General features: G+C 43.9%; 1 protein-coding gene across 4 annotated transcripts in view; it reads left to right on the forward strand.

Moving 5' to 3' along the window:
• Positions 1–15,029, forward strand: part of VIT (vitrin) — a 99,263-nt gene that overhangs the window by 34,578 nt on the left and 49,656 nt on the right. For all 4 annotated transcript variants that reach the window (XM_037165419.2, XM_053667167.1, XM_053667168.1 and 1 more), the window contains one exon: positions 10,467–10,623. In XM_037165419.2, the coding sequence (XP_037021314.2) occupies positions 10,467–10,623 (157 nt within the window). The remainder of the gene's footprint in view (positions 1–10,466; positions 10,624–15,029) is intronic.

Raw genomic sequence — 15,029 nt, forward strand, 5'->3', positions numbered from 1 at the left:
CACCCAAGTATAAATTCCTTTGAGTTGTTTCCAGTATCTTCATTAGCTCATGTACAGAAATCATGAAAGGTGCCATGACAACAGCTTCAGTGACTGTGAAAATCTGCGCCGAGTGACCCCAGGGCAAACCTCTTTGAGAGATCGCAAATAGATTGAATTTCTGATATGCTAAACTCCACTCTTATTCTTGAAATCTCCCTAGCACATTTGAATCAATAAGTGCATGAGGCCTTTTTCTCTAATTAGAAACTGGCACGATCATTAAACAAAGGGGGAAAAAAGATACAATGAAGGTAATAGGATATTCCCAAAGCATGGCTGATATCTGATTCTTTACCTCAGGAGTATTTCCAAATTATAGTCTATAGCTTGAGGCCAAAGAGATTTTCATTTTTTCTACTCAGTGTGATGAATCTGCCACAGGGGTAAGTGACTGATGGCAAGGGAGCCACATCATTCATTCATTTGACAAGCATTTATTAGGGGCCAGCCAAATGCCAGGTACCATATTTAGATGCCAGATACAATGGCAATGCAGACACAATCTTTGCCCTAGTAGAACTCAAAATCCAGGGAGGAAGAAAGACAAGTCAGCAGGCAATTATAATGTATATACATGTAAGTGCTTGGACTCAGGAGCTAAAGTGACTCCGAGAATATGGAGAAGAAGCTGTGTATCTGGGAGGGCTTCCTGGAAAAAGCAATGCACACACACTGACATCTGAAGGCCAAATAGGAATTGGCCAAGCAATACAGAGAAAAGAGTATTATGAACAGAGAGAAAATATCACACCCAATTCCTAAAGAGTAGAAAGAACTTTTTAAAAGTAGCTAAGTATGGATGAAATATAGAGTAGGAGGTCAGCGTGTTGAGATAAGAGATGGAGGGGTAAGCAGGTGCCAGATCCTGCATATCTTGTTACCATGTCCAGGCATCTGGACTTCATCATGAAGGCAATGGGGAGTTTCTCAGTGCAGGTTATTTTGGATGCAACTAGCAGAAATCCAAAGCCAATTTGCTTAAGCAATAAAGAGGATTACAGCAGGATGTGGGGTAGCTTGCAGAACCCAAGGCAGGGATGACAGCTAGAATTCATTTGGACTGTCCCCCTGTTATAAACACCTCAGGAATCAGCACCTCTGCTTCCCTGTGTGTCTGCCTCACTGTCTCCCGCTCTCTCCGTGCAGACCATATCTCTCATCCAGATGCCAAATTCCTGGCAGGGGATAATCTGCTTGCATCAGCCTGTGCTGTGACAGCGGTTCAGAGAATAGTAAAGTGGATAGAGCTGTGTTAGGGAAATAAAACAATCCTGGCAACAACAACAACAATAAAAAAATCCCTTTGTACCAACATATAAAGACAGAAGAACGAGAACACAACTTATTAATGAATAAGCATTACAGATTTATACCCAAGTACAGATGGGATAAAAGTGTCTACCAAGAATTTCACAATAGTTCTACTCAGAATTTACCATGCAAATTTACAGTGAAGCAGAAAACAGAATAGTTACAACTTCTCTTATCTCCCTAAGAGATGAATGCACACATCTCACAGTTGTCTCTAGTATACCTAGACATCTCTGACTCCTCTGGGGTGTTTATGGATCCTTTTACTCTTAGAGTTGACACCTCAAAATATATCTTCCAAGGAGCTACTGAGGATGTTAAGCAGAAAAGCAAAATCATAAAAGCAGGGCTTTAAACAAATCACTGGCTTCAGTCAGTGGTTCTCAGAGGCTATGCCTAGACCAGCACCATCAGCCCGTCCTGGAATCTTCTGCCCACCCACCCCAGACCCCTAAGTCCAGACCTCCAGGGGGAAGGAGAGGGCAGCAGTTCGTGTCTTAACAAGCTAAGTGATTCCAATGTCCAGTAAAATTCGAAACTGGTGGGCTAGAGAGAGAACCAAAATCAGGGCAGCTTAAGGATAGGAGTGTGAACGTTAGTGTGGGCAGGTCCTCTTCAGTGTCCATTGACCTCTCTTCCAGCCAGCCCGCAATTGCTCCAGGGGCTAAAAAAAGTCAAATTCCATCATTACAGAAAATTTCTCCTTCCCTGTCCCAGTTCCCAGATGCCTCATGCAATCTAGAACATTCAAGGAGGTCCCCTGAGAACATGAAAGCCTGGTTACTTTCTCAGAATACTAATGGGGAAAATACAATAGGAATAAACATAAATTAATGTCTTCATAAATTAACCTGTTGAATAGTCTGTGGAAAAGTTTACCTCACTGCACAAAATGACAGTTTTATCAAGTTTATTTTTACTGGTAACTTTTTCCAGGCTCTTGTTTTCCTGATACATTTTGCAACCATTGACTGGACCTCACCCAGTGGTATCTCAGTGGCAGACTTGCTCAGCACAAACCCACTCAAGCAGTTTCTAACAAATGACCAAAATAGGGCTGCATTTCTCTTGAGTGTTGAAGGCTACAAATAACCCGGGAAGGTTTTAGGTGTGTTCATAACACTCTACTCCTAAAGCAGTCATGACACCTTATGAATTTTAAGAATTAACTTCATTTATGTATAGATTACACGTTCAGAAAATGTCCTACTCCAAGTCAGAAGCCTCTCAGCACATAATGTAATAAACCCCATCAAATGTTTCCACATAAATTATGTCATCCAAGGACTCTAGAAAACCCCCTGCCTGGCAAAGTATCTGTGCTAGAGAAGGAAAAACTGTTAAACTGTAAAATCTCCTCAACAGCTTTTCTACATGTAAGGAAGTCTTGGACAAGGCTCAGAAGCACTGGCCTTAGTCCAAAGCGGGTTCAGATGAGCTGGCATTACACAGGTGAGAGCCGTAATGATTAACTCCGACACGTTACTGTCAGTCCATCCTGAAAGTCTCTGACTTCAGCGAGCATCCAGTCTTGCATAAGATATAATAAATGCACGCGAAGGAAAGTCTTCCTGGACCCAGCTCTCACGGCCAACACACACAATCACACACATAAAACTAGTTTAGTGTGCCACACTTCCTCTAATACACACTTACCATGCATTATTATAATACTGTTTTCTGTACAGCCTATCTTCCCAGCCAAACCAGAAGCAACATGAAGTTATGTTTAGTGCTCATTAGGTATTTGTTGGATGGATGGACAAAGAACAACAACTAACTATTACAAACTACAATGGGATTCATACTGGTTTCGTGAAAAAGCATCCAAAGAAGAACATGAAAAACCAGTAGAATTTTACAGGCATAGGCATGAGGGAGGGCTCCCTAGGTGGACTAAGCCCAGATATCACAGGTAGAAGGTGACCTCAGGAGACAGTGAGTGGTGCTCGTTTTGTTTGAGTGTCGGGAGTCTTGGGAGATGCAGCTGGAAGATGGGTTCAGACCAGATAATGCCAATCTGAGAAGCTTTGTTCTCCATACTTTAGAGGGCGGGGACTCAGAGTTTTCTGAACAAAAAATCTAGATAATGAAGACAACAATCAGCAAGATTTAAAAAAGCAAGATACTCTCCAAAGGCAATGAAGCTGCATTCTGAAATATTTTCATTATATTGAAGTCTGTTGAAACAGTCTTAACCTGGCATGAAATATACAACATTAATTCACATAGTTCTCCCAAACAAGTTAACCTTAATACTTTGTATGGCATGGGAAGACTTTTGCAATCAGCCTTGAAAGAGGATGATTCCCAGAAGTACTGAGGTAGAGGTCATTGTTCTGGACTTATTTTGTGCATTGCACACTGATGAAGAGACATACAGCTCTGTGGTGGTAGAATTTTGGTTTAGCACGCACATGGCTCCCTGAGCAGGTTCACATGTGGCTGGCTGTAGCAACTTGTAAGTAACCCCAAGTGTTGCCTGCTTCTTAGACAACTGGTACCAATACCAGTATGTTCTCCATACAGAGTGGGGTGTGTGCCCCACCCCAGACCATGGGAACAGAAGGAGGATAACTTTCTAGCCTTCTTCTGATGTGCGGATGAGAACAGAGGTGGACTCTCTCAGTGCTGGAGATTTTTAGTTAAGTAAATTCTACCATGGCCATGCTTAGAGATAACAGGAAAACAATGTAAGGAGAATTACACCAGAAGAGTTGCCTTGCAGGTATTCGGTATGAATGCACAGATACACACACACACACTCATACACACAACCTATTTATAAGACATATCTTTCATTCACCCACAGGTGACCTTCGAGTTCAGAAAAGCCTTTGGCATTAGAGTAGGGAAGCAGCAATTTAAGTCCTTCTCTTCAGTTTTGGAAGAGGCAGCCAGGTAGAGCTAGCGAAACTTTGGGTTTAGAGTCAGAGGATGTGAGTTCAGATCCTGCACCTGCCACTTAACTGGCACCTGAGCTGGAGCTCAGGAAAGGCTTCCAGGCCTTTACTGGCTGACATTTAGCTCTCTGGAAAATGAGGACGGTATGCCTCTCAGGATTCTCTAAGGGTCAAGTGAAAAAATGTGTATTTCAGTGTTTTATAAACCAAAAATAAGTTATTTTTAGAGTCACAAACTTCTGAAGCTGTCCAAAAGCTATGATGTTACCGAAAAGTTAACCACAGTTATCCAATAACGCTTCCATGGAGCGTGGATATTTTCTGAAACTGGGAAAAAACATTGCTTAGAAGGACCAATCTTTACAGAATTTCTGAAATGCTTAAAGCTTGAGCTTGGAGTTATCCGCTGAAGCAAATGCCCTTTGCCAGGTTTGTCTTTTTCAGTGATTTCCATCACATCTCTTATGGTTTCCCCAACTCTCTGTATATATATCCTTCTTGAGAAATCTTTAATTACCAAAGGAAAGTATTTCTGTAACCCCACAATGCAGCACATCTTCTTGGCAAAGGCTTGTTGGCTCAGGTGAGAATGCAATGTAGTGTTAGAATCAGATATATAAGGGTTCAAATCCAGCCCCACCATCCACCAAAGCTATAGCTTTATCATCTGATGTCATCTCAAGCTTAGCTTGGCCACCATGGCTCCTCAGATATCAGATTACATCTGTGAAAATACCAATTTTGTAACCTTTCCAAAAGTCTGGAGCTCTCCCCATGATTGCGGGAGAATCTGAAACATTCCTCAGTTTTATCTACCAAGTCTCTCTTCTGTTCCCATGACTTTCCTGTCCTGCTTTGCCCTGTGACTCAGCCACTTTACAAACTCCTCAAAGAAACTTCCTCTCCTTGAACATTTTATCATATCTTGGAGCCTCTACTAGAGATTTGCAAGGATCAAAAGGAGGAGTCAACTCATGGAACACAAAATCTTCCACCAGCACCTCATTCCACGGCCCCTCTCTTCTTTACCATTTCATGCCCAACCCTCTCTCTCCCATATAACAAGCTCATGCAGGCCCTTGGAAGCTCAGCTTCCATCCGAGTAGGCTTATCAAGAAATTCCTACTGGAAAGAATATCATGCAGTCTTGAAAAGTTCTAGCAAAACCAATTGTCAACATTTTGGCCACAGTAGGATTATCAATTTATCTAGTCCCCATGTGATTTGATCCATGCTGACCTCCCAGACCTTACTGTGGACCTCCCTCTCTCACTCACTGTGCTCCACATACACTGGCATCCTTTGTGTTCACTAACCACCAAGCCCATTCCCAATCAGAGTTTTTGTCCTGGCTCTTCCTTCTGCTTGGAAGGCCTTTCTTCCAGGCCTTTGCTGGCTGACATCTTTTCATCATTCAAGTAACAGTATTAGATTAAGTAGAAAGGAATTTAGAGACCAAATCCTTGAAGGCCTCATAGACATCTTAAGGGCTTGGACATTACATTATCCTAAGAGTAATAGAAAGCCAATGAGGGGTTTCAAGCAGGAGAACAATAGAATCAGATTACATTGTTAAGACATCATACTGGCTGTTCAATGAAGAAAGGACTGGGGCAAAGGATGTGTAACATGAAAGGGAGAAGACAAGACAGGAGGTGACTGTGTTAATAGCTGAGAGAGAACATGTCGGTGACTTGGACCAAGGTGGAGGTAGAGAGAAATAGCAGATCTGGAAATAAAACCAACAGACTTGCTAATGGATTGGTTTCATTCATTTATTCAATCATTCAGCAGTTTGTTGAGCAACAAACAAAAATCTCTGCCCTCCTGAAATACATTTTCTAGTAGAAGGATGAAGAAATAAGTGGACCTGGGAGATTGAAAAAGTCGTAACGTTTAAACACATGAAGGGAGAAAGGGTTCCAGGTGTGAGAACGGATACAAACCAAGTCTGCGAGGTAACATTCATTTGAAAACTACCAGTGTTCAAACCCAGCAAGTTCCATGGAGGGGAACGTGGGAAGGCCTTATGGATTCTGGAATTCCTCATCAAGGCAGTAGAAAGCTAAGGATGGTTTTTGACCAAAGATTCAAATTTAATTGAGTCAAATGATCAGTGACTGCCTAAGAAAAATGGGAAAGAGTGCTTTGCAGAAGAAGTCCTTCAAAATCTTCCTACAAAGGAAGAATTAACATGATCTGGTTGCTGGGAGTTGGGATCAAGGAGAAGAAATCATTCATCTTCCAATTTTATTTAATGGTCATTTTTATTTGGTTTAGCTAACTTTTTTACGTAGTTCTCTTAAAATAGGATTTTACTCTAGTTGAATACCACAGTCCAACAAAACCATTTAACGGCAAAACTATTTATGCATAAGTGCTTTTGTGTTATAATTCCTCTTCACTAACGTACAGTAGGCAAACTTATAATGGCCTTCTCAAATTGATTAGGAAATTTGTTTTCCAGAAGCAGTGTGGCTTGCCTAGGATCATTGAAAAGATAAATGGCAAAATAAAAAGTGGAATACACAATTGCATTTGGCTTGCTGCATTAGTGGCTGACTGAACACGACATGCCCCAATCATTACTCTGTTGCTAGACCAGGCCAGAAACCCCATGCAGAACAGAAACACCTGTAGTTCTGCCTCTAAGATCCCAGTATTGCAAGAAAATAGTGGCTCAGACAGTCCCAGTTTTTCCCAGGAACCCTCTGAGATCAATACAACAGACTCATTACCTCAATGAGTAGCAACAGAAGGAAATCCTACAGTTCTAGCCATCTGAGAAGGAATCCTTGGCAAATTCTAGGATGCTCCAATGTGAGGTCTGTCATGAAAGTGACCATGACCTTGAGAAGTCAAGGTAACTTTAAAAGATCACATAAGGGAGAAGCAAAGCAAATGGCCAAAGAACAGGACTCTGTGCAAAGGCTCCAGTGAAGCAGTTCTGGGCTCCCCCAGGGTCTCTGACTTTATCTCAGGGTTCCCTCACTGCCACCAGCAACTGTCCACGAACAAAGAAATGGGAGAGTCTCTCTTCTTGTTTTCTCCAAACGTTGCTGTGAGTAAACCTTTTTATGGCTTCTGAGTAAGTTCTCACCTGGGGTTAGAAGTGCGGACACAGTATCCCCTCAGCACCCGACCCTCTGTTTTGTCATTTGCCAAATGTCTTCCTGGGAATGATACTTCTTGAGCTTCCTAAATTTTGGCCTGTCCTCTTAAAGAGGCTACTTTCTTCACTTTTAAGATAAAACCCAGAGAATGGGGAAGGGGGATACAAAAATGAGCCTAAGCAACAAAGGAGAAAGACAGAGGAAAGGAAAACCTAAGCTCTCAGATGGAAGAGCTTGAAAGTAATCAGAGGAAATGCAAAAATAAATCATGTTATTTGGGATTAAGGTGGATAAATGGAAGATTCTTGGAAGACTACAGGACAGCACACAATTTCACAAATCACTGTGAGGAGACATAAAGAAACCATGGCTTCCATACACTCGCAGACGAGCTGCCCAGAGGATGCAAGTGGCTGCCTCTTCCCAGCTGGGTTTAGACATTATAATTTCCAGTGATTTGGGCAGTAATTCTGAAATTTTTAATTAGCTCTCACTCTCCAGCTTGATATTCTGTACAAATTTAACAGGTATTTGACCTTCAGCTACACTTTGCCATTGCACCTTGTTTTTCCAAAGTGCACGAGCCTATGAGCTCGGTTATGTTTCCCCACCCCCCTGTGGGATGAGCTGATCCACCAGTTTTGCTATTCCAGTTGGGTGCAGATGAAGCAGATCTTATTTAAGATACTTCTCAGGCCTATATGCAAACAAGTCAAAACAATTATAAATAACAAATGCCCCTTAAAGGAAGGGGTGGGGGAAATTGATTAGCAGGAAGCAAAATATTCCCCTGTGAAATTTTTCCCCTTATCTTTTTTAACCAATTATTTCATGGAAAATCCCACTGCAAGCGCTATGTGCACAGTGAAGTCTTTCAATAAATTTAATTATCACATAAAACTCATACAGTAAGCTTCTAGATATGGCCTCAACTTCAGAAGATTTGGGTTGGTCTGCCAGGAAGTCCAAAATCTTAGGGAGCAGAAGTTACAACCCAGTTCAAGCCCAGTTCAAGAAGTTTGTCACTTCCTATTTCAAATAAATAAGAATGAAGGAAGAATACTTTGCTTTTCTTTCCATCTAAGGGAGTAGATGCATTTGAGAGTGGGAAAGTGATCTGCAGAAATGAGGAGACCTGAACACATTCAGTTACACCCAGGGATCAAACAACTAACTAATTTAAGGAGAGACTACACTGGCATCTTCAGCCCCCAAAATGCCTTTAAAAAAAATACTCTAACTCAAAATAGTAAATGCAGCCTTGAGTACTGGGGTTTAAGAGAATAAAAGATAAAACGAAAAGAACTTTGGAGAGAAGGCAACCTGTGGTGGGAAGAATGAAACCACAAAACTGTTTTAAGCACAGTGCTCTACTTCTTAATGTAAACCACAGATTGTTTGAGCCTGTGATCAAGCTCAGCCCTTGGGCTCCCAGGAGCAGGGCTTCCATGCTGGCCCAGCCCTGATTGGCAAAGATTGTCTGGGAGGGGTGTTTAAGAAAAGAGTAGGAGTTCTAGCTTCATTCTCTCTGGTCTGAATGAAATGCAACTCTGTTCCATTCAGGTGTGTAAGGGTTAAGAAAACGAGTGCACATTCTGGAAACAGCTGGAAGCCATTAACAGCTCTGAGACCATCTCAGTGACCCAGTTAGAGGGTGGGTGGCCTGGCAGAGATCCTGAATCCATGCACATATACGTAATCACAGACTCCTAGCACTGGGCGGGGCTTTATTTCTACCTCCCACCCAATGTGGAAATTGCCTCTCAACTGTACAGACTCTGCTTGCATACTTCTAGCCCATTCACTGCTCGTGGGGCAGCCCATTCCTACAAGGGCAAACTCTATTACCAGAAAAGTTCTTCTTGGCCAAAGTTGCCCCCATAGCAAGACTACCCTTTAGTGCTAACTCTGCCTCTGGTTTCACAACACAGAACAGTCCTACTTGTGAAGACAACTATCACTTGCTTCCAAGTTCTCTCCTTCTTAGGGCCAAATCACCCATTTCTGCCAGCCACTCCTCACATTTGGTAGTTTCCAAACCCCTGCTGAGCCTGCTCACTCTTTGAACGGTGCTCCTGTTTCAGAGTCCTTTCTGAAGAATAGGGCCCAAAACAGAAAACACTCCCAGCTCAAAGGGCACCAGTATAGTGTCATCTAGGAGTTTTTGCAGGAAGCATTTTTTTCAGGGAAGGTGCAGCTGTTCTTTGTAGGTCCTGCCATTAGAGCATCTACCCACCACACCCCCAGGCAAGCTTGCAGCTCCAGAAGACTTGCCTAATACACTGCGCAGGACTAGCCTGGCAATTGCTGTCACAGAGCCAAAAACGAGGGAGGAAAGAGGGAATGAAGATTCCTCTGGGTGCTCAGCATGGAGTTCCAGCTTTCCACCACATTGAGGCAGATAAGATCACCCCCATCTTGACCACAGGTCTAGGACCCATCCTCTAGTACCAAGACAAAAGATCACTTTCATTTTCTATCACCCCTGTCCAAAGACCTTGGTCCCACAGCCCACATAGAACACAAGCACTCAAGCCTCCTTCGCCTGGCCTGGCCCTACCGATCTCAGCCCTCCCACCAGGCTCCTACACACAGCCTCTGCTGCAGCAGGCCACCCTCGACGGAGCCAGTCCTGAGCCCTAGGCCCATGCTCCCCTGCTTGCCTTTCCTGGAATAGCTTTCCTTCCCCCTGTAAGGTTGTCTGAGAGTCTTCCCTTTCCCTGGGCTAGCTCCAGGGCACCTGAAAAACAAGGGCTCTCCAGCCATTGACTCCAGATAACATTTCTGGTCACTGGAAGTGGATCTCTTCTCAAAGTTCTCTTCAATTAATCGATTGTCTAGAATAATACAGGAATGAGCCTTTTGTTTTTGCTCTCAGCAGTTAAATTCAGTGGAAGGTCTTTGTCAGTTATTTGGTCTGAGGAGTATCCTAATTAATTACATCTTTGCTTTCATTATATGGAGGGTATCTAAGGTCAGCCCAGGCTCTGGCTTTCATAGATTACCTAAACGGACATTTATGACCTAACAGAGTCACCCCATACATATGTAAGCTGACACCATAAGGTGTAATTCTGACCTAATTTTATATCCTCAGCTGTGCCTCAGATCAACTGTGATGTCAAAGCTGGAAAGATAATCAATCCTGAGTTTGTTGTGAAATGTCCGGCAGGATGCCAAGACCCCAAATACCACGTTTATGGCACAGACGTCTACGCTTCCTACTCCAGCGTGTGTGCGGCTGCGGTTCACAGGTGGGCAGTTCCGAGCTACTTAACGACTAGCAATCAGGGTGTGGGCAGGGAGCCAGTGCCGGCTTGCCTGACTTAGCAAACAAAAATGTGCACATTTAGCTGAGCCTCCTGATTTTATCCAGCAACCCTATCCCATGGGATTCTGCAGGAGCCGTGTGTTGTCTCAGATGCCTTTCCCAGTGCTCTGTGGATGGGGCAACTGGCTTCTTTTTACACTTTAGTGAAGATGGGAGGAAGACTCATGTTTGTGACAAGAAAACCAAAGTTCTTGATGATGTAAAGCATTTTTTTCTACCTGTATGTGCTGAGCAAGGAAATACTAGAGATGAGACTAAGGAAGGCCCAGAAGCCTGGAGAAGAAATGTCCCAGCCATGGTGATGGCCTGAGACAAATGGAACTTGAAAAGTGAGAAGGGGACGGGAGGTGGCACTGTTCGGTCAGCTGTTGGTCTGAGGTCCAGGCCGGAGGACAGGAGGCAGGCCATGCTTCGGACTAAGTCACTGCCTAAATGAGGAGCAGCAAAAGTGACCACCACAGAAACCTCGAAACTTTTTTTTTTTAGGTTTAGAGTCAAAGCACAGGACATGTCTATTTATTTAATATTTTTGATAATAAGGTTAACGTGTGTGTGTCAAGCACATCACCTGTGATATCTTACTTAAACCTCACAATCCCCCTATGCAGAAGGTACTGCTATCATCTACACCTTAAGGATGAAGAGAAGCGGGGACTCGAACACAAGCCTGCACCCCTAACCATTGCCTGGCACTGCTTTGAGATGTAGCTCTGGAGTCAGGACTTGGATGATGGATACTAGGTGAAGTTTCTGAATTATTTAGGCTTCTGGTATCTTTTTCCTTTTTCTTATTTGTATACCAGTCATTTGATTGTTCAGTTGTATCTCTGCCAGAGAGAGGGGAGAAAATGTAAAATTCATTCCTCTCTAAGGTTTCTAGCCAGTAGCTTCTCTGAAATTTGGAAAAGCAGCAAGCAAAAAATCTACGTGTAAAATAAGAATGAAGAATTACTAGTAGATTTTTCTGGCCACAGACCTCTTTTCCCCCACAATGCAGACAGATGATGAGCTAACTGATTTTTTACCGTGGGCATGACTACAAAAGCTCTATCAAGGATGAGTAGTGGAATATTTTTTAAAAAAATACTAAATGCTGTTTCTTAACTCCAGACTATGGAATAAAAATATTTTGCATTCACTCTGAAGTCGATTTCATGCAAAAAGGAAAGAGGTATGTAAATCGACACCCACATGCATGGGCATGAACACACGTGTGTGCCTCCCACACATACTTGCACACGTGCATGCGCACACCATCCCTGAGCACACACGTGCATGCCCATGCAGCTCCGCCACATCCGCACTTTCCAGTCTGCAATTCAAGATGGTTGGCTCAGGCTCCCTCTGGCACTGCCTGGCATGTCTCCTAGACAGGACAGAGCCACATGAGTTAATCTGACCTCACCAAAGCTGTCATCATAATGGCACTGACCCCTTACACTGTGATTCTCTTTTTAGCATCATCTCAACCCTACAAGGGTTGAGCTGTTAGCATCCTCATTTCTCAGAAGAGAAACTAAGGTATAGGGAAGTTAATTAAATTGCTAGTGAGTTGCACATTCAGGGTTAGCACTCACATTCATGACTTCCAGCCCAGACCCGGGTATGCCTTTCCATAGGAACAGGGTGGCCCAGAACTGCTTAATGTACAAAGTGAGGGTGTGAGGGGGAGCTGGACCTTGGAGCACGAAGAGCTGGCAAAGGGTTTATGATGGATGGACTCCCCTCTAGAGAGAAAATGAAAAAGGCATTGACAGGGACCAGAACTCTGGAATTGCAGCATCTGAGTTAGAGTCTAGGAATTTGCTGGGAAGAACACAGATGAGGGCAGAGGAGCAGAGGGGAACAGCTTGAGTGTGTCAAAAACAGGATTTGCTCCTTGAGCAACTGAGTGTCACTGCAGATTCAGGGCTAGTGTCTCATAGAGTGGGAAATTCTATTTGGAAAGAAGTATCACTGCCCATGGGGCTGATGAACAGGGGTCTTCAGGAATAAAGATACATTGTTGTGGATGCAGCAGCAGGAGTCTGTTTTCCGAAGGCAGGACTTAAGACAGAAAACATAAGCAGAAAGTGCTCAAGGGGGCCCCTGCCATTGTCCTGCCAGAGCCCGCCTCCCATGTCTCTTGTGGTCGTCAAGGGTCTGGTGCAGTTGGCGCCTCCTGTAGGTTACAGACCACCGCACTCCCCAGGAAATGCCCTTCTCTAAGAGAATGTCTGGGAAGCATCCGCATCCTCGGTGAAGTCCACAAGATGAGGCTTCGCTCTCTTCTACGACGACTGGAACATCGCGTGGGAACACAACAGTCTACACCCTCACCTTTCCCAAAGTCTAGGTTTTCAGTCCCACATAACCTTCTCAAGGGAGAGCGGCAGCCAGGCTTGAGAGCCCCCTGGGCCCTCCACACGCCTTTCAAATAGGAAGTCCCCTCACTCGGAGCCGCGGCGACAGTGCGTGCTCTGACTTAAAACAAGAGTGAGGGTGTGCCCATGCACTTGCACAAGCACGCGCACACACACACGCTTCCTCAATACAATAGAATATAAAACCAAGAGCAGAATAGTTTCTCTGGGGGGAAATAAAAAGCTGAAAGTTATTTTTATTTTGCCCATTAGTCATAAGTAAAGGGACCATGGGGCAATTCTTTTCAATAATGAGAATTATCTGCCTATGCCAGTGGTATGCTGGTAAACGTGGCTGATTTACCAATTTTTGTGGTATAAATACTCCCGTCACGTCTGATTCCATGCTAGTGGTGTAAAATGAACCAGCTCCCACAATCCCGAAAGCTTAACAATTGGCTTTGGGAAGCAGAGGCTACACCCCACTGACAAGCCTTCTAATACAGAAGCATAAAACACGGTCCTTTCCACCAGAAAATTTCCAGTCTATTTGGGAGACAAAATTAACTCAATAAATTTTTAGGAAATAGCACAAGACCAAATAAAATCTCAGTTGTGAGACAGAATTTTAAGGTGTTGTTAGGAAGGGGCCTAGCAGAGTCCTGTCTGAATCTCTGTGGGGAGGGCGTTAGGGACCAAGTGGGCACAGAGACAGGTGAGTGAGTGAGAGTTGTGTGGCCTGTGGGGCAGCTGAGACCAAGCTGTCTGCAGCTGCGGGGGGGGGGGGGAGTGAGGTAAAGGCTTCTGAGAGCTTCTGAGAGAAAAGAGGGCAGGATTGCAAAGACGTCAGGAGTTAGCTTCTGGAGGGACCTGTGCTTTTGAACCCCGAGAGGCAACTGTGACCAAGTGGAACAGACCCAGGATTCCAGGTCAGCTAGACCTAGATTCCAATCCCCATTGTGCAATTTAGTAGTCACAACCTCTGGAGTCACCCAACCCATCCGAGCCTGGTCCTGGGAACTGGGAGTGACAGCGTCCACCTCATTCCACAGCTTGTGGGTTTGCCAAGGGGACCCAGAGACAGACCATGTGGGAATGATTTTAAAGCAATTCAGTGCTTTAAATGTCAAGTACTATTATTGCTTTCTTTTCTTCTAGACCATGGGGAAGCTGAGCACTGAAAGTTGTTGATTCACCGCAAAGTAGGAGAGCAGGAAATGGCAACTCTCATTCCTGAAGGGAAGGAAGGGTGTCGATAAAAACAAATCGAAGTACCTTTTTTTTTAGCTCCCTGTGCCATAGATTACAGATATCTCAAAAAGCCGCTTTAACCTCTGAGGCAAAGAAATGGCACCATGAACATGATATTCAAGAACCAGAACGGAGTCTCTGCCTCACACAGAAGGGAAGGGGTAGTTTCGCCACATCAGGATCTAAAATCCTAGAAATTAAATAAACAATTCCAGTCTTTGAGGACTCTTTTTGATGAGTTTAATTTAGTTCCTTCCCTGGCCTAAAATAAAAGCAATAATTTGCTTCTAAAAACGTCATTCCTCCAAAGGATCGCTGGTTTGATTCCCAGTGAAGGCACATGCCTGGGTTGCAGACCAGGTCCCCAGTGGGATGAGTGAGAGGTAACCACACACTGATGTTTCTCTCTCTCTCTTTCTCCTTCCCTTCTTCTCTCTCTAAAAAAATTAATAAATAAAATTTTTTTAAGTCTTCATTTAAAAAAAAAACATCATCCTGCACACACCCTGTGAAATAACTGGAGTCATTCTGTGATGTTGCTAAACCAAACTGGGAACTGTCGGGAAAGAAGTTTCACTTAAGAGAACAGTAGGAATGAGGAAACCACGGAGAAGAAACCTGAGGCATGGTGGCAAAGAGAAATCCCTGACGGACTGAACAGTCTGGTGCTGTGATGAGCAAAAGAAGGACGTCTGAGCTGGGAGGTGGGGGCTGGGCTGAGGCCTGGTTCTGGGCT

The sequence above is a fragment of the Artibeus jamaicensis genome, unplaced genomic scaffold (assembly GCF_021234435.1).
Source record: "Artibeus jamaicensis isolate MK-2021 breed Jamaican fruit bat unplaced genomic scaffold, CSHL_Jam_final contig_465, whole genome shotgun sequence".
In the NCBI taxonomy this organism is placed as follows: Eukaryota; Metazoa; Chordata; class Mammalia; order Chiroptera; family Phyllostomidae; genus Artibeus; species Artibeus jamaicensis.